Raw genomic sequence first — 20,030 nt, 5'->3', positions numbered from 1 at the left:
TCCCTCTGCCTCTCCCCCCACCACCCCGCACCTCTCATACACATGCTCGCTCTCTCTCTCTCTCTCTCAAATAAAATTAAAATTAAAACTTAAGAAAATGGACACCCAAATATATAAAATATATATAGGGATAGTCAAAGAAGTGTGTTGAGATCAAGCAGGCAAATCAACAAACCACCTTTATTCACTTCCTTTTTCTTTAAGGGATCAGAGGACACAGCTCTAAAGTGAGTGCTTTTCAGATCACCTATCCATGAATTCCAGAGTCACAGGACAATCATTCCACCTTCTTTCCACCGGGCCTCAGTTGACTCCCACCACCTGGGAGTATACGGCCTGGTCCTTTCCCTCTTTATTTTAGCAGCAGGAGGGGAACAAAATGGGCTTAGATTTCTTCCTAACTGGGATTGTATCAGTGAGGATCAGATTTGGCTGTGAGTCAAAGAAACGCAAAACAACAGTAACTTAAAAAAGAAAGAAGTTTATTTCTGTATTTGTATAGGTAGAGAGAAATTAGGATGTAGATCCTTCAGGGCTAGAATGGCAGCTGGGCTCCCAGAAGTCCTCAGGAATCCAGACTCCTTCCACCTGTCACACCATGTGTCGCCTCCACTCCCTGGTCTATCCTCATGACCTAAGATGGTTGCTCCAGCTCCAGCCATCGCATCCGCATTACAGCCACAGGGAAGAAAGTGACGGAGAAGAGGGAAAGGGCGCATGCCAGTTGTCTTTTAGGGAAGGTTACCTCAAAGATGCCATAGGACACTTCTATTTACCTTGCTGGGCAGAACTTGGTCGAATGAACAAACTTAGTTGCACGGGAGTTGAGAGATACAAGCTTTATTCCAAGCAACCTGGTAGCAGCTACAAATGGAAGGTTCATTTTAGGAGAGAATAAATCATGGGAACGAGCAGCCACAATTGCACCTTGAGATAGGGAGCCTTTGATCTGTATTAGTGACTTACTGGCAACATGCTCCTGTCGCCGACACCTTTTACCATCAAGTTCATCCAATCTCTCTAATCCCACCATTAGTCACTTCGTGCACTGACACCTGAACATGCCTCGTGTCCTTTCGTCGGCACTTTTATCCACCCTGATGCTTTTGTTTAGAATGCCCTCCCTTCTCCTCTCAGCACATATATCAAATCATCTATATAGAAAGTCAATGTCTATGGCCTCAAAGCCCATCTTCGAAGGTTCAACTCAAGCCCCATTTTCTTGGTAGAGCCTCTTCTTCCCCTCCTTTGTCCCAAGGGCCTCTTTTCTGAATGCCCTCCACACATCACCCATGCCAGCCATGTGATACTGGGCATCTACAGGCATCTGTGTTGAGTTCAAGGGCATGCTCTTTACTTTCAACTAGGTCGTAAGCTCCTGGCAGGCAGGAAAAGTGTCGTGACTTCTTTGTACCTCTCCCAGTCCCTGGCCGCGCATGTGCTCTGGACCTCCGTGTACCTTGCCACTTAGAAGTCAGGGTAGGGGAAACAAGCAAAAACTGAGAGCCAAGAGAAATGAATTGGAAAGTCAACTCTGAGCCTAAGTAGCCCTGCAAACTTGAGCTTCCTTTCTCTGCGCTACAGGTTTCTAATCTATAAAATGAAGGAAGTAACAACTATCCAATTTAAACCAGAGGACCCACCCACCCCCCATACACACACACTCTTCCTACAGTGTAAAACACCACAACATTTGTAGTTATATAGCTCCTGCCAGGATTTTTTGACTTTAGTCAAAGACTAAAAGGATTTAGTAAGCAACTAAAACCAAAGCAGGCTAACTTGAGCAAATAAGGGCCTCTACTGGATGAGCAGAGAAGATGGCTCACAGAGCCAGAGAGCGTGTGGAGACCAGTCTTGGCAACAAGTGGGGAGTGGGCAGCTCGGGGGCCAGGCGGCGGGCAGTGCGGTCACCTGGGCAGGTGCCCCTGCAGAAGTGGACTAGCTCTAAACAAGTTTACAGCTTTGCGCCCCTCCCTCAGATTCAAGTCCTGGAAAGGGATATTGGCTTAGCTTTGGTTATGCACCGCTGCTCCGTGCATATAGCAGCCCAAGTCACCTGGTTTGCAGTCCCATAAAATCTGCACGTGATAAAGGAAGATCGAGTCCTCAAAGGGAACCAGGGTGACATGATCAGTGTCATGAACACGTGCTGGGTGGCCAGAAAACAGCAAGTGTCCACCACTGTGCTCAATAGACAAGTGTCAGTTCAATTCTGAAGGCGTTTTGCACGACAAGATACTTGAGGCAACTTCTCAAGACCTTATCAACGGACACCTTGGAGGCCATTGGTTGATCATGTTCTTTCCGGCCACGGCAGTTAGAACAAAACCTTACAGAGACGAGAAACGGAGTTACTCCTTGACCAGGGAGGGCGTTAGGAGAGATGAATAAAGTCAGCTGTGTCCTCACTTGCTCAGAGAAACCTCCTCTGACCTTCCGCACGACGTCACACAGGGCTACGCTCTGCTGTCCCAGCCCTAAGTCTTTGTGGCTCTTGACAAAATGCTAGCTCAGTTCGTTCCCGTTTTTGATTAATGGCTCTCCCCCCCCCCCACCCCCCACTAAACTGTAATCTCCATGAGAGCGGGGTCAACATCTCTTCCTGCCTCTACTTCTGTGACCCACAGCATGGCATATTCTAGGTGCTCAGCAAATACTTGAATGAATTCAGGAACAAGGTGCCGAAAGAGGCAAGTTGGGATTGGTCAGCTGCACAGTTGTTGAGGGGGGGGCCCTCCCCCCACCCCAGATCAGGGGCGGGCTCCACCTTTCCCTTCCCGAACACATGGGGGGCCAGGGCTTGCAGCACAGGTAGAGATGGGTTAGCGAATACACAGGCCACTAGGGGCTGGGCCACCCTAGAGTGCTTTGCTCCCCCCCCAGAATCGTCCTCTGGAGGAGACAAGGCCCATCAGGCCGTGGCGGCAGTAACCCGCTGCTGCTGGGGGAGCAAACCAGTGATCTCACTCCGACCTGGAGTATCCCGTCCCCGCTGTGGTCATCCGCCCAGGCGGGAGCACCGCACGTGAAGCCAGGCTCTGCAGGCCGCCCGTCTACGGGCACCTCCTGGGACAAGATGCTGAGACACTCAGCAGCTCACGGCCTACAGAGACCTTTCCTAATTGTTCCCTTTGATGCTCACGGCGACCAACCTATAAGACAGGCAGGTGTCGCTGGCCCCATTTTATAAGGAATGGAGAGCCAGCGCCTTGCCCCAGGTTGCACATCTAGGGAACCTCAAATACGACATTAAGGCCAGGGACCTCCCATCCGGCACGTGCCCCGCCCACAGGGCCTGTACTTCCAGGATAAATACCTCAAGGAGGCCTTCTTTTGAGCTCACCCCTCCATGTCATTGAACATTATGTCACATGTGCTAAATAAAGGGACTCGAGGCAACAATGTATTGTTGGCTTTTATTCCAGTTGAGTTAGCATCCGGTTTGAACTGAATTTATTTGCGCGTGTGTGTTTGTATTGGGAAGGCAGGGAGGGAGAGAGGAATTCTTAGGATTTCATTGCAGCGCAGTTAAAAATGATGTCTTTGGGTTTGGAATTGACAAATTCATTCCGATTTCTTCTTATTTTTTGATTCATGTCAGGTCAGCTCAAAACTCCGCCATTCAGAAAAGGCTCAGATCCTGGGGCCTCCCTCTCATCTCAGTCCTGAGGTGACGACAGATGGCTGGACAAATCGCCTATGACCTGATGGCTTCTCCTTAGGGTACAGGGTTCATGCTGTGTCCTTGGAATTGGAATTTTATCTGAATGCCTTTCAAACAAACAGGGGCGCCTGGGTGGCTCAGCCGATTGAGCGTCCAACTCCGGCTCAGGTCATGATCTCATGGTTTATGGGTTCGAGCCCCGCATGGGGCTCGCTCCTCTCAGCACAGAGCCCGCTTTGGATCCTCTGTCTCCCATTTCTCTCTGCCCCTTCCCCACTCACTCTCTCTCTCTCTCTCTCCCTCTCTCTCAAAATAAATAAACTTTATGAAAGCAAGAAAATAAAAAAACAAAAAACAAAAAACCTGACCCTCCACAACTCCAAGTCAGGCTATATGGAGACCCACACTGAGGTTTAAAGAAGTTAGGGGAAGAAGTGATTATGCTGACCCCAGGGGTGAAAGGGGTAAACCAGGGTGCTTTCTCCTTTTTCCTCAAACATGGTGGGAGACTCCCTTAGCTTTCCATCAACACCCCGGCCTCTGGCGAGGTAGCCGCCACACATCGGGCGCTCGCTGTGAGCCCCACGCGAGGCTCTGTGCTTGACCTGTGCGACCTCACTTGTCCTCGTCACCTCTGCGAGGGACAAGAACCACGTCTGTGCTGCGGACGAGGAGTCGGGATCTTGGCAGAGTCAAGGAACCTGCCCCGGTCAGGCCGTGCAGCTAGTAGGTGGAGGCCCTGGGATTCAGACCTGGACGGGCCCACTTTTAGCCCGAAGTCGTAAAGAGAAAAGAAGAGAAAACCAATCGGCAGGGCCATCTTGGAAGCCACGAGCCCAGCCTTCATTACACGTGGAAGAGAGGGGCCCTCCTGACCCAGACTCCCTCCCGGGGAGCCAAGTAGAAACTCCTATTGTGTTGGAATGATTATAAAATGGGGGGGGGGCATTTATTGCAGCAGGTGCACTTGCCGGGCTCCCCGCACAGACACCCCACCCAGCTCTGCAGGCTTCCTGAGAAGGCCGAGCACAGACCGATGCTGGAGGATAAGCAGATGTCAAGAAGGCAAACCGTGCTGGGGACCGTCTCGGGCCTGGGCTCGCTCTCTCGGGAAGCTGGAGGTGGAAGCAGGGGCGGCCGGGGGAGGGCACAGTGAGACCGCCTTCCCTGGTGGGCTCCCCCTGCCCACCTTCCAGACCTTCGGCAAGAGGCAGAGCCAGCTTCTCACACGGGGCTGAGTGAGCCGGAGGTGGGGGGGAGAGGGCCTTGCCAGGCGAGCGAGAGAACATGGGGAGAATAATGCCGCACTCGCATTCACAGGGTTGCCTCACCTCTTTTCTCTATGGTCGTAAACCCCACCCATAGATCACACCGAAAACCACCGAGAACTTTTGGGGGAAGCTCCTGTCTGCTTGCTCGGCTCCCCCATCCCGGCCAGGCATCTCCCTTCAGTCCCGTGGGAGATTCTCCCGCCCCATGACACCGCTCTGATTTCCCAGCGAACGTTCTCCCCACGCACAACGCAAACCATTCTGCCTCGGGTGAACTTGCCGATGCCGTCGGAACGCGCCCGGGACCTCCTTCCGCAGCTGTTTGTAAAGACCGAGGTCTCGGCGTCCGTCCTGGCGGGAGGGCGAAGGCTCCCTTCTCCTTAGCTTTGCCGGAGCCCCTTTCCCTGCGTGTTAAGCTGCGCGGTATCACCGTATGCTCTTCCCCAGGCCCCTGTGGACAAAACACCCGCGTCCCCCTGGTTCCCTGCCCTCCGCCCCTGCCCCTGAATCAACGACAGCTCATTGGTAAGAGGTTTTTAATTTCATCTCGGTATGCCATTACGAGCGGAGGAAGGATCTCTAATTGTCTCACTCACATAGGATCTGCTACGTTCTCCGACGGATCTCTACAGAAGCCTGCGGAGTGGTAGGCACCTGCAAGACTTCTACTCGCCAGACTGGTTTGGGGTTCTTGGTGGTTTGCATAAATTACAAACAAGAGCACACACAAAAAAATCACACAACACAGACTCTACCGTAAGGGAGCGTGTTCCCTCTGGCCTTGCAGACAATGAAGGGGACAAGTCTCTGTGGCCGAGGCTCTGAAGACCTAGAACGTCCTCTGGAGCGAGGCCAAGCCCGAACGGCCCCCTCAGGGGAGCCCAGGCTGATCCCAACCCTCCCGCCCCCCGTCTTCCCCATCATCTTGTCTGCTTTCTCAGGAGGCATCCCTGCACAGAAGTAGCGGACCCCTAGCACCGCACCTGGAGAACAGGCTGTGAAGTGTCCCTGTGTACAATGGCAGCTGGGGCTTCTGTGCTCTGAGTCGGAAAAGCGAGACAGAGGGAGGAACCCTGCGTCCTCGCTGGATCCCCGCTGCCTCTAAGAGCTCCAGAAGGCTGATTAAGAAATAGACTCTCTAGAACAGAGGCCAGCAAAGATTTTATGAAAAGAGGCGGACAGAATAGGTAGTAAATATTTTCAGGCTTTCTGGGCCACATACAGTCTGCCACATATTTTCTTTCTTTTTTTAAAGAATCCTTTAAAAATGTAAAAGCCATTCTTAGCTGGCAGGCCATAAAACACAGGCCTGCAGGCCGTAGTCGGCCCAATCCCGACTAGAACACCCTAGAACACTCTAGAACACCCTAGAACACCCTAGAACACTCTAGAACACCACAATGCCCTCTTCCATCTGCTCAGCAGTAGCCTCCTCCCCATGGAAGGACCCTGGCATCCCCCTGAGCTGCCCTGACCTGGTATCTCCAGCCGAGGCTTTGCAGAAGGGACCACATCAGGGAGAGTCACCCTTGGGGTTCAGGCTACGGGCGGCCCCACGGAGCCCCCTTTGCCCAGTGACCGGTCTGGTATTTTAAACAAATATGGGATATTGGTTTCAGCCCTGCTCATGTGTCCTGGGGGTGAATTAAGCCTCAGTGTCCCCCAGTGAGGTAGGTACATACTGTCAGTCTCATCCCACACCCACAGATGCTGAAGTTCAAGAGCAGAACTGACCTTCCTACTGCCTCCCACAGCTACGCGTCAGAATTTAAAAGAAAGCTGAAGAGTCTCGGCTTTACGTTTTCTAAGAACGTGATCAAGGAGTTTTCGGTCCCACCCGAGCCCTGTGATTCGGCCCCAAAGAGAGCAAGAATCCGTGAGAGAATACGGTCAGCCGCACAGAGCTGCTTTCCAGACCCCGTGACGCTCTCGAAAACAGAACTCTGTCGAGCACTCAAAGCTCAGCCGAGCACTCAAAGCTACGGGCCCAGGTGGAGCAGGCCTCTGGCCTCTCTGCCCTGCCGACAAGTCTCTTCGAACTAAAAATAAAGTTTATAAAAGTAAATTATCTCATTTTTATAACTTAAGTGCATCAAGCATTTCCTTAAATATAGTTCACACGGAAAATAAAGTTACTTTTTCTGTACAGTTGGTGCCTGTCATAATTAGGAATAAACTTTGATGATAAAGTATGGAAGGTTACACACTCACACACACATCTATCTGTCCGTCTGTCTGTCTATGGGTATATGGATGGGTAGACGTACGCACCTCTTGACAAGAGCTTCCCCAAAACGGTGGGAAGTTGTTAGGAGTCTCTAGGTACCTAGTTTGCATGAGAATGTCTATATTAAAAGTCCCTGTCCTTAATGAGAAACACGTCTTCATACCTAAGCTAAGACTCTTATTGGAAACATGAAGCTACGCGATCATTGTATATTCAGTCTTTGGAAATGCCGAGCTACATCAGATCGTCATACAACAGCATCCCCGACAGAACTCCCTCCCCACCCCACCTCTTCCCTGGCCTCCCCCTCTCTACAGCCGGCCAACCCCTCACATAGTAGGGTTGGTCCGTGTGGGAGCCCAGCCACAGAACTCGAGGGGAAGACTCAAGAGGTAAAGTAAGAATTCTGCATCGAGTACAGGTGGTCAATGGGGTTTCCCACTCTGGACTGCAGGGGCCCAGCTTCTGAGGTTGCTAGGAAACAGTCACCCAGGTTACTGAGGGAGGTGTCGTCACTATCCAGGTCGTGGAAAAGGGGCTCCGCACCTGAAATGAAGATGAGACGGTCATGAGGGTCCAGAAGCAGGGACTCCCTTCAGCGCTGGGAAGTGTAGCGGAGTGCAGCGAGTATGAGCTGAGCACAGCCGCCCCTCCCCCGCCCCCGTGAGGTTTTCTAGTGGATTCTGAGAACGGGGTGGAGGGAGAGCTATGTGGGAGAGTAGGAGGGAGGTAGTCCCCGTCCACAGAAGATCTCCCATGTCCTTAGGGGGCTCGGGTGGAAAGCACGACGACCGAAAACAGTGTAAACGAGGATGTGACAAAGTGAAAACTGGGTGCGGCATGAGCAAACGCCAGAATGTCTACACAGCAAGGCTGGGGAGCGGGCAGGACATAGCATCGCCAGCCAGAGGGGCTGGGGCAGGGCTCCTAGAGGACTCGGCCCCCAAAATGGTTCTTGGAGGACGACTGGTAAGAAGATAAATGTCAGCGTTGTGGATAAGGCTCAAGAGACCTTGGTGGAAATACAAGTCCCCTCAGACATACCGAGGGCCTGCTGCCTCCCCGAATGTGTCCTGCAGAAGAGACAAGGTTAGGGGCCCGCCCTGGACTAATTGACACCCTGGACAGAGAAGACAGTAGGGCAAACTGTGGAACAGCTCGGAGATCTTTGTGACAAGGACCTAGAGGTACGTCTGTCGGACCCTCCACACGTTTTACCTGCACGGATATATCAATGTACGTGCAAATGAGCGGCGTTGGTCAGGGAGGTCCCTACAGAGGGCCAGGTCTTAATCAGCATCTGCTATATGCAGCACGTGGAAGACAGAATTTTTCTTTGATGAAAGCAGTTGTTTGACAAAATCTGTGGGCTGAGGCACGCCGCTCTCACCCTGTTTTGAAGGCCTGCTGAATAAAACTTTAATTGTAGCTCTCAGTGTAACGGATCACAGATTACACAGGACAGACGCATTCCATAGGCCACTGACCTCCTCTGTCTAAAAGTGTATTTGGCCCTGAGATTGAACTTCAGACCTCCGCTCCAGAGCTCGCCCACTCCATCAGAGTGCCCAGGCCCCAGCTGCTGTCCGCCCAGCAAGCTTGACAGTTGGGGAGGCTAAGCCATCTAAACACCTGGCATTTAAAGCAACCCCAGTTTTGGTGGAGTGGAAGTGGCGGGGGCGGGGGGGGGGGGGGTGGATACTTTTCACTTCCCAAGTCAGGTTATGTTTCAGGAGTTAATTGAGAGCACCTAAGTAGTATCAGTTGCATTAGAAAATTTGCTCTCTGCGCTTTTCTGTATTTTCTTTCTTTGTCTAAAAGTTTGCTTAATTAAGGCCTTCGGCCTACATCACGGCCGGCAGTGCTGGCAAACATGTGGTACCTGGTGTGAAAGGAAAGAAGGGAAATTCGATCACAGCGAACAGGTTTACAATCAAAGTACAACCTCCTACTTTAACAAGAATCTTTGAAAAGGAGAATAAGTGGGAACATCACTGATGACCGTGGGTACTGGTCTTTCTTCTGTAGCCGCTGGTTAGACGACCCAGTGGCATCTTCCGGGCACGTATTCTGCTTGTAGCTTCGTTGGGCATCCGGGAACTGCACACGTGTGTTTGGGAGGGAAGGAGAGACCCACGCCAGCGAGCCGTGAGCGGTCCCTGTGGGGCCGGGGCCCATCTTACCGTATGGGTGCATGTGGTCTCCCGGCATCTGAGGGGGGGTGAGGCCCTGTCGGAAGGGGTCGGAGCTGTAGACGCTCTGCTCGATGGCCAGGAGCTGCTGTGGGGTGGGCAGAGCCGTGTAGGGGTTCATGATCCCTTCCATCCCAGCGTTCCCACCGCCATTTGTTTGAGCTGGGGGACAAAGAAGAAGGCAGATCATGCTCCATGTGCAGCCCAGGACCCCAGGCTGGGCGAGAAAGCCGAGCACATCTTCTGAACTTCATACCCCTCACTGCCCAGCGTTCCCGTCCAGCACTGGCCTTTGCTGCAGCTTCATAAAGAGAAGAGGGTGAGAGGGGCTGGTATCTCTCATCTGCCATCCCGTTATTGCCCCATTACACCATCTTCTCCACCTGCTTGAGCATCCTCACAACATGGCGGCCGGCTTCCTCAGAGCCAGGGATCCGGCAGAGCACAAAGCAGAAACCGCCACATTTTTTGTGACCTAGCCTCAGAAGCCACACCCTCGGTCACCCCTCATCAGTGTCCGAGGGGGACCACACAGGGTGTGAACACCGGGTGGTGACACTCATGGAGGGTCATCTTGGCTAGATCTAGCCATGGCAAGATCATTATACGTCCTGAGTCTTGGCTTCCTCATTAATGAAATGGTCAGGAATGAGGTGACATCAGCAGTTTCCAGCCTGTGCCCTACCAAGAGCTATCAGGACCAACCTTGGAGAGTAAGGGCAGGGAGGTGCAGTTGAACTTGGAGAGCTTCCTTGAAAGAGATCACAAAACAAACACGTCTGATGGTACACACAGGTTTGGCAGCCACTGGAGGTGATGGATCTAAAGATCGTTCCAGAATCACTATACTTGGGGCCCGTCAGTTACGTGGGGTTCATGACACTGGCCCGGCTGACCTCAAGGAGCTGACAGGCAGACTCCATGAGACCGTGTGAATGTGTTTTGGAACAACTTGCTACATTGGTGTATAAAGTTTCAGAGAATAGGGGCCTCACTTCCTGCCTCTACCCTGTGGTCCTCTGAACATGGTTCCATTAACTCTCAGAGACTATTTTCCGCCAGCATCTGCCTACTTAAGTCTGGCCTAGGAGCTGCCCTTTGAATTCTTCCAAGTCCCAAGCACTCTGAGTTTGTGTTCTCATAATGCCTCCGTGCATTCTTCCCCCTTCGAGGGTGTTGGCCTATATGGAGCCAACGTGTGTGGCTCTTCCCAAAGCCCTCTCCTATCTGTGACCCTCTCTGAACTTCCCAGGGGCCCAGGGCAACGCTGCTGACAGGTGCGATTATCCCACCCTGGGGACAGGTGGCCTGAGGCTCCAGGAGACAGAAAGGCTGGTCCGAGATCAAACAGCTTTGGGGGTGGAGCTGGGGCAGTATTCAGGTCTCCTGACCAACTCGCCCCTCCAACCTTCCCCAGTGCCCATGTCCTTGTTTTCCCTCTCTCTGAATATCCATCTTGCCATGAAGACACTGTTTGGCCTAGAAGAGAAGAAGCCAAGAGAACTCTGTGCTGCAAGAGCCCGAGTGTAGACTGAGCCTAGCCCAGGTATTAAGCACGAGGCAAGTCCACGAAAGGACAGGGGGCCCTGTCTGGGGGCCTGAGAACAATCTCACAGCCCACGGCCTACTGACTGTGGTCCACGGGCCAGCACAGTGGGAGTTTGTTAAAAATGCAGAATCTCAGCCCCTACCCAGACTTTAAGAATCAGAATCTGAATTTTATCAAATTTCGAGTGACTTCTGTGCACGTTGGAGGCTGACAATTCCTGTTCTGGGCACAAACAGACCCCTCAGGGAATCCCACCGGGTGGCCATTGGGGGCATATCCCTTTAAGAGTGACACGGGTGTAAGAGTAGTTTTTTTATTATTATTTTTTTTAATTCCCTTGAAGGGTGCCACAGCCTGTCGCTCTTGACTCCCTGCCCAGTCCTCACAACCACCCCATTAAAAACAACAGCAACAAACGAAGGGGCACACAGGCGGGGGGAGGCGGGGCAGTGTGGCCTAGACGAGCTCAGAATCAGAGAAACATACTCCAGTCCCGACCCCCCGCCTGTTCCTCTAGGACCACGTTCAGCCCTGCAGCGCCCTTGTTTGCTCATCAGTGAGATGGGGAGAAAGTACTTCTCTGCCCCCCCGGGTGGGGGTGCTGTCAGACTCAGGTCAGCACGAGAGCACTCTGTGATCTACACACGTGCCCGACGAGGCAGGGGGTTCCTGTTTTTACTATTTCTTTTTTATTTTTTTAACGTTTATTTATTTTTGAGACAGAGAGAGACGACAGAGCATGAACGGGGGAGGGTCAGAGAGAGGGAGACACAGAATCTGAAACAGGCTCCAGGCTCTGAGCTGTCAGCCCAGAGCCCGACACGGGGCTCGAACTCACAGACCGCGAGATCATGACCTGACCCGCAGTCGGCCGCTCAACCAACTGAGCCACCCAGGCGCCCCTGTTTTTACTATTTCATGTTATTCTGGGACGGGGTCAACCACACGGGTGTCCTCTGTCAGCTGATTTGCCAGGAAGGAGAAAGATCTGGGTGCATCCTGGGCTCCGGGGGAGTCCGGCCACAGTCCTGGGGGCTCTGCACACAGTCAGCATCACGGGCCTCAGCCGGGTGCCCTCAACCCTCTCCCAGATCCCCCGGGCTCAGTCCCCAGCGGACAAGCCACTCTCTTTGGTGTGGACAGGGCTTCGCGGAGCCCAGAAGTGGCATTCAAAGAGCCAGGCAGTGGGCAAGGCCTGGACCCTGGAAGGCCCGGCTAGGGGCCCCCCCAACCCGCTCCCCCACCGCTTACCGGAACTCAGCCTCTGGGTGTTCTGCTGGTCCTGCTGTTGCTGCTGCTGTCTCCTGGCCAGCTTCTTCATCTGATAAGGAGAGGGGCGCAGGGTTAGAATCAGGGGATGGGCAGCAGGCCAGCCTTGTGTGCAAAGCAGAGGGACCATGGGACGTCCCGCGCTCTGACTCAGGAAGGGAGCCGAGCTGGAGGAGCCCCAAGTTTGCCCGGGGCCGCTGCGGGCTCTGCACCTGCAGCCCTGGGAAGACAGCGGGCTGGGAAGCTGGTCTTCTAGGCACAGGGACTTCCTCTGAGCTGATAAACCTTGCTGCTCATGCCGTGACAGTTTCACGTGCGGTGTAAGCATGGGGATGCGGGACGCAGCCCGGCTTAGATGTGTGGCAAGAGGCTGCTGACTCACAGGGTGTGACCTGGGATGTGCCCCCAGGCGGTTCCCACCCACTCCCCCACCTGCTGGCCCCCGTGTCTGAGATGCCTCCCAGGAGATCCGTGCCTCCAGGTAAGGAGCTGGTCTCCCAAAGCACCCTGTTAATACTAAGACTTCCCAGAAGGAACATTTTAACCCAAAGCTTCCCAAACTGTGTTCTGGGGGAAGTCAGGGCTCCATGAGACCCTAAGAAAAACAAGCAAACAAAAAGGTCTCTCCTGCAACATTTCTAAAGGCTTAAAACTCCTCTGCTTCCCGAACACATTAGGCTATGGGGTCTCTTAATCCTATTGAAACGTGGAGTCCTTTCAGGATTGAATACACATCAAGTGCCCTATTCTAAAGAATTCAGTTAGGGCAGTGCTATCTTAACCAATCACAATCAGATAATGAGATATTAACGGATCACCTACTATGGATTAGGACCCCAAACATATGGGCCATGGGCCACATGCATTTTTAGGGGCAGAAAACCAATAAATGATCGAGGCAGGGCAGTACAGACCTTGGTAGGATCCAGAGGACAATATGATGGTTGGGGTGTATTTGGGGGGCACTGGGAGAGGTAAGTAAAGGCATTCATCCTACTGTACCAGGGTATCACCTTAGACTTGTGTGCTATGTAGGTTTCTCTTCGCAATTTTAAAAGAACTTCGGTATCTGGGTTAAATAAAGGTGAATGAAAGAATCTGCTTTTGTATTCTGGCAGACGGCTAGCCAGATTCATAGTCATGGCCACCAGGAAAATAAAAACCATTTCACCAGAACAAACGCCCTCTCCTTCCCCTTCTGCAGGGCTGCTGTGGCTGACGTGACTGTGGTCAACAGAATTCATTTAAATTTTTAACTTTATTTTATTTTAGACAAAGCATGAGTGGGCGAGAAGGGCAGGGGGTAGGGGCGAGAGAGAGAGAGAGAGAGAGAGAGAGAGAGGGAGAATCTCAAGCAGGCTCCACACTCAGCACGGAGCCCGACGTGGGGCTCGATCCCACAACCTTGGGATCATGACCTGAGTCAAAATCCAAAGTCAGACGCTCCACCGACTGGGACACCCAGGGGACCCTCAACAGAATTTCTGGTCAGGAGACCTATGAGTTCTGTTTAGAAAATCTGTCCAACAAGCTCTGGTTGGAAAACCCATCTGCAAGTACGAAGTCCTATTGTATTATTTCAGGAAATGAGCCACACAGAGATAGACAGCGGTAAGAAGCAGATTACCTTAGCTCTCTGGTTCTGGAACCACACCTGGACGACACGGACGCTCAGCCCTGTCTCTGCGGCCAGGGTCTCCCTCACCTTGAACATCAGAAATACAGAAACATTGGCATCTCAGAGGAGGAGCTGAACATTCCCTACACGGTGCATAGGGAGGCCGGCCGGCTGCATCTTACATGGTTGCCGGCTAGTGTTTAAGGTCCAGCCTGATCCCAAACGCAAGACCATTGCTTCCCTTCAAGTGGAGAGAGGTCCTTCACCAGGCGAACAAAGAGGGGAATAAATAATTTAGATGTGCATTCCAAGAGGCGTTTCTCAGTTTCTCTTACTCTGGAAATCAGGCCTTCGGACGGTTCTGGAACATTAGCGAAGTTCCATGTGGACTAACCTACTTAAGAAGGATGGAGGGTGAGAATCACTTTATGTAACAAATGGCTCTCTCTTGTTCTCCTCCAATGGAATTCATCGACCTGAATATTTAGTTTGGTCTCTCATAGCTCTAGGGGGGTTTGGGCGTTTCATGGCCATTCATACTCCCGTACCCTGAGTGAGTCAAGAGCCTTCTGGAATCTGGCAGAGCGAAGCAGTCGGCTCTGGCACAGCACACGCGCCATGGCCTCGCAGAAACAGGACAGTCAGGGTCCCTCTAATGACGAGATGGGTTTAAAAGCCGCCCTCCGTGCAGGCACGTGGTGAGATGCGGGCCAGGAGGGAAGAGGCCAAGAGCACAGCCTTCCCAAGAAGGAGCCCGAGAGCCGCTGCCCTGTGGCTTACGTCCTGGGGCGGAGAGGGGACTGAAGGCACAGCCGTGAGCACAGCTCCCTGGGGACCTTGGGAAGGGCTCCCCCTTTCATCACACCACTTGGGCCGAGGCTTAGGAGAAGGGAGATGATGAGACGGGATCTTTAAAGCACATCCTTCTGCTAAGCCAACTAAGAGAGCAGTGGGCCCCAGCCCCACCTCCACCTGCTGAAACCCCATCCGTGTTTCAGAGGCCCGGCTCAAAAAGCCACCTGCTCCACAAAGCCTTGCCTGATTCCCCCGACAGAAGAGACCTTTCCCTTCCCCGGGCTCCCACGGCTCCCGGCTGCCCCTCCGGTATGGTCCTCACCGCTTCCTCCCCGGTGTTAGTTATGTGCACGTGCGTCTCCTCCCCGCCGGCGGCCTACAGCCTAGCCTGCCCGGGGACAAGCACTGGGCACAGGGCCACACAGAGGCTGGGAGTCTAGTACATGGAGGATAAGTAATAAACGAGGGAGGTGATCATTTGTCCTCGGGCAAGCCTACTTTGGGGCTATTTCACTTCCTGCCAGCACCGCCCCTGAAGCCCAGGGAGCCACAAGGACACAGAAGGAAAGTGGTCTGCAGGGACACTTGTCAGAGGTCACACGTCATGGCAGACGATATTACCGTTTCGCAAAGAGCCACCCTCCCTCCGCTGCTCCAATTGGTGGGCCTTCCCCACGCCTCACACGGAGTTAGCCACGTGACTTGCTCTGGCCCACGGGATGTGCGAGGAAGTGGCACGTGTGATCCAAGGGGGTGGGCTTGCCTGGTGGGACGTGGCTCCCGCCATCCTCATGAGAACAGCCTGGTCCCTCAGCCTGGAGCCCCAGAGAGACAGGTGGAGAAGGCCTGACCCTGAGCCCAGCTGGGCCACAGCCAAGCCACCGTCCCGGGGCAGGAAAGCCAGGTCTGCTGGAGCCACTGAGATTTTGTTTGTTATTACAGCAAAAGCTGACTAAGAGGGACACAGGAGAAACAGTGCCAGATTTTCAAAAAATGTATTTCCTCCACGAATTTCAGTAAAACAGTTTTCCTATTTGTACTGCGTACGTAACATAACTGAGCATACAGAAGGCAGTCATTAAATGGTGGGTGCTTAATAAATGGGTGTGGCTCTTTGTGGGAGAGACTGCTTATTGTCTCCAATATCCAATCCCCCCACCCTCCTATTAGCAGGTGGATCCCAAGCTGCGCCAGGGCACGTGGTCACCCAGATAGACTCATCTCCCAGTCCCACTTGCGGGAGGCGCGGTCACGGGATTCAATTTTGGCCGCCACGGGTGAGAGAAAGTGATACAGAGGATCTCGGGGCACGCCTTCAATAGGCAAATGCTTGCCCTCTACACCCTCCTTCTCCACCATGGTGGCTGGAAACGATGGTGACAGCTAACGCGGCCCCTTGGAACCAATGACAGATAATACAGCTCCCTGCCAGTCTCAGACTGCTCACCTCTGGACTGTGACAGACGATGGAAGTGAACTCCCACCTCCTTAAACCACAGACGTTCACGGCAGCCCCATCTGTAACGGCCCCAAACTGGAAACAACTCAAACATCCATCAACAGATGACCGGACAAACCAACCGTGGTACGTCCAGCCACGCGGTGGGATGCCGTTCAGCAGCGGAAATGAACGAACTGAGACGTGGATGAACCCCCAAACCACCACTCCAAGTGGAACATACTAGACCAAAAATAGGTAAATAAATACATTCCACAAACCACTGTGTTTTTACTGCCTTTGTTATAGCCTCTGGGTCTATACCCCCAACTGGTACCTGTTCCTATCCTTCCTGCTGCTCTCCGTGTATTGAGCAAGCAGCCAAGCGAAAAGGGTACACGTGCACACAAGTACAGGGAGGTTCCATCATGGCCCTGGCCACAGCATCAGGGATCTAGAATCTCCAGGAGGGCCGCAGGCTACCTGCACAGGCTCAATCTGAACCGCCTCCCCCACCGCCCTGACCCCCAAGTGCACCCATCAACACCCCAGAGGAGTGAAGGGTACACACAGACCAGGGGGGCCCGGCCCCCTTTCCTCCTTTCTTCCCGCCCCCCACCCCCACCCCCACCCCCGTACCTTCCTGCACGGCTTGGAGGAAACTTCAAATGAGGCTTTGAATGCTCTCCTCTGTTGGGTGGTCAAGATGGTCCTAGGACGTTTGGGGCGCTTATGGTCCTTGCCGTCTTCAGCGGCTCCTTTCCCTGCACCATGGACTGACTTGCAGAGACTTTCTTCATCATCACTTTTGCCTAAAAGCAGCAGAGAACAATGTGTTAAGTTCTTCGAGGCCGCTTCCTGGAGCTGTATGTTATTCTATAACAAGGCGCTTGGGTCCACGTTCCCAGGATGGCTTTGTACGTGAGTGCGATAACCTGCGTGGGGTTGACTCGAAAGGCAGGGGCTAAGGAAAATACTTCTGAAATCCAAAGACAGAAACCACAAAGCCCACCATTTCAGCTCAGAACTTTCTCCCGGAATGGCTCTCCTAGCTCCACACTTCCTAACTGTGCGACTTTGGGCAAGTTACTTAACACTCTCTAACTCAGTTTCCTTATCTACAAAATTGGGATTGAAGAGAACCTACTGCATCGGGATTGGAAGGTCTAAATGGGGTCACCCACAAAACACGCAAAATGCTACTTGGGGGCACCTGGCTGGCTCGCTCAGTAGAGCCTGCGACTCTTAATCTCAGGGTTGTGAGTTTGAGCCCCATGTTGGGCATGGAGGCTACTTTAAAAAAAATACTGCTTGGCATATAATAAATGTCCAATAAGCACTGTTTATTATTTCTTAGATGTCTTTTTTTTTTTTTTTTTAAGTCCGGACCTGGAGAAATTTTGGATAACTTCCTGGACACTGTGTCTGAAATTCGAGCCACTGTCAGGAGACAGAAAATACTACTGTTCCAAAGGCCGTAAGAGGACCAGCGTTCGATTACCTGCGGAATGCACGCAACACGGGTAGATAGAACTGCTCCGGTATAGAATAAGTAATTACCAAAGGAACTGTTTATATTTATGTGGATTCCTTGATGAGCAGTGACCAATACAAAGAGAACTTCGGAAGCAAGTGAAGCCTTCAGCGCGTGTCACGTTCTCTCCCAGGCTACCTCCTGCAGCCCACAGACCTCACACTCCAGAGAAGACGCTTCAGGGTCCGGGAAGTCCCCGTGTGAAGGAGGCATTTTCCTTCTGTCAGCATTAAAAGCCACTGGCAGCTATGCGCTCACGTCACGCAAACAAGAACCTCGTTTCTGTCCGGGTCCTCACACCGCTCAGCTGTCTCCTTTCCTCCAGCAGAGAGCCTCGTCCCAAGGGCTCCGGTCTCCTGACGCTGCTCCCGTTCGGGACCACCCCCCCCCCCCGCCCCGCCCCGTGTGGGAGCTGCACATGCTTGTTCATCCCACCGTCCTCCGTAAAGGATACTCATCTGCACGTGCCATCCCGGTTTCGACTTTTGTGGAATGTTCCAGGACAACGGCCTTTTCCGTCTACGAACATTTAAGCGTACACTTGGAACATGAAGAAGCATTAAGCTTTGAGCCCCTTGAGGGCATGGCCCTTTCAATGTCATTGCACGGGTCTGATGTAGGCACACCTGGGGCTCCATCCAGCTCGGCCCCCCAGTGTAAGCACACGGCGCTATGGGAGTGCCATCACGCGCTGTGCCTCGGTTTCCCCACCTGCACCCCTGCGGCGATAGTGCCCAGCCGTGGGCGACTCAGGGGCAGTGTTGCTGTGGGCAAAGCAACTAACACGGTCCTGGTGCATAGGAAGCTCGACATTGAGGGGAAGGAACGCCCTTTCCTTTCTGCCTCACTCCCCTGGAGAGTACAGGGGAAAGGCCCAGAAAGACTGAAGAAGAAGACACCGCGTGACAAGGAGTGGCTGGCTACTCTGGCATCTTCCCCTCGGAGGTGGCTCTTCCCAGGGCAAATCCAGTCAGCGGACCTCAGCCATCCCTCCATAGCAAGGGGTTTGAGGATCTTTCGAGAAGGAGATTTTCAGAATGGCAAGGAAAAACCAAGCACAGAAGAACTAAAAGCCACAGGCAAATAAAAAGACCCCACAAGAAGAGAGACCATAGGAAAAAAAGAAGCCGCCGACTCCCCACCTTCACCCTTGATGGACCCAACATCCACTGCTCGGAGACCCCGCAGAGGCCAGTTCCTTCCACGAGGCCAATAATTCTGTCTGCTGGTGGATTCCTCAGGGTCAAGAGGGTGCTCCTCTGGTAACAGGGAGGACTTCGGTGAGTTTTCTTTGCAAATGGGCCGACACCCCCACCCCCACCCCCAGGATCATACAGATCTCCTCTAAGTCCAGAGACTAAAAGGGGTTAAGTCTGGAGCAAACGACTGGCAGATCCAGAGTGCGATTGTACAATTCACTACATAGTACACCGGAAACTCCTAGAACACTGTACGTTAACTATACTGGAATCAAAAATAAAAGCTTAGTATTTTAAAAAAAGGGAGTTGGAAAATATAAACCATTTTATCCCAGATTAAAAAAACATCAAATCCAATTTTATAATTTAGAAACCTCCTATCTTATTCCAGTTTTGTCCATAAAGCGGTATTTGCAAACGTCTTCTGGAGCCGGGCTGATTCTCCTGAAGCCATTCCTCACGCAGCCTGACGCAGATGTTTGTTGATAACTGGGAAAACATAACTACTGAACGTGTAAAGTCTAAAGTCATGCTAGATTCCTTGATGATGGCTCATGTCCGCGGCCATCATTTGGGAAAGCAATGCGGTATAGGTAACACATGGGCTCGAGAGTCCCAAAACTCAGGCTTAAACTTGGGTTCTACCAGTTAGGATGTGTGATTTGGCCCAAATTTCTCAAGGCTCCATTTTCTCATCAGGGGAAGTGACAGCGTCACTGGAGTTCCATGAGATGATACGTGTGTAAAAGGTTTAGCGCGGTGTAGAAGGTAACAGGTGTTTGGTAAATCATCATCGCCATCATCATGACCACTACTCCAACATAAGAGAAGTATTCTTGATCGAGACACATGTTTTCTGTTAATAATAGCTGCCTGTTTTCGGGAGTCTGAGTTAAGGGTTTACGAAGCCAGCATTCACTTCTCTCTTGGCAGACGTGACCCCAGCCAACGCTGCGAGTTGGGTTTTGCAGAATGTGAGTGTGTGCTTGCGAGAAGGAAGGTGAAGGGAGGGAGAGCGGTTGGGCTGGTTCCAGAAGGAAGACGTTAACCGCTGAGGTCTGTTCGGAGCCCCAGAGGCAGGGCGGCGGAGGCCCCCCCGCCCCGTGTCGCTGAATCTGTATCTCCGCTTGTCTGGGATACGGGCACCTTCCCCAGGAGCGCTATTCTATCCTGAACAATGGGGAGGGGGAAACAGAACTACCTCCCAGGATCACCCCGGCTGCCCACTTCTGGAGAATGTGGAGAGCACCGATGGTCTCATTCATCCTCCC

The 20,030-nt window shown here is 52.7% G+C and overlaps 1 protein-coding gene across 2 annotated transcripts in view; it reads right to left on the bottom strand.

Moving 5' to 3' along the window:
- Positions 1-4,006: 4,006 nt before the first annotated feature.
- Positions 4,007-20,030, bottom strand: part of LMX1A (LIM homeobox transcription factor 1 alpha) — a 161,872-nt gene continuing 145,848 nt past the window's right edge. For both annotated transcript variants that reach the window (XM_060644438.3, XM_060644437.3), the window contains exons 5-9: positions 16,666-16,838; positions 13,803-13,880; positions 12,158-12,227; positions 9,349-9,519; positions 4,007-7,711 (exon numbers count right to left, since the gene is read on the bottom strand). In XM_060644438.3, coding sequence (XP_060500421.1) covers positions 7,551-7,711; positions 9,349-9,519; positions 12,158-12,227; positions 13,803-13,880; positions 16,666-16,838 — 653 coding nt within the window. In that variant the 3' untranslated portion in view covers positions 4,007-7,550. The remainder of the gene's footprint in view (positions 7,712-9,348; positions 9,520-12,157; positions 12,228-13,802; positions 13,881-16,665; positions 16,839-20,030) is intronic.

Source organism: Panthera onca, chromosome F1, assembly GCF_046562875.1.
Source record: "Panthera onca isolate mPanOnc1 chromosome F1, mPanOnc1 haplotype 2, whole genome shotgun sequence".
NCBI lineage: Eukaryota > Metazoa > Chordata > Mammalia > Carnivora > Felidae > Panthera > Panthera onca.
This window is presented reverse-complemented; position numbering and strand designations above follow the sequence as displayed.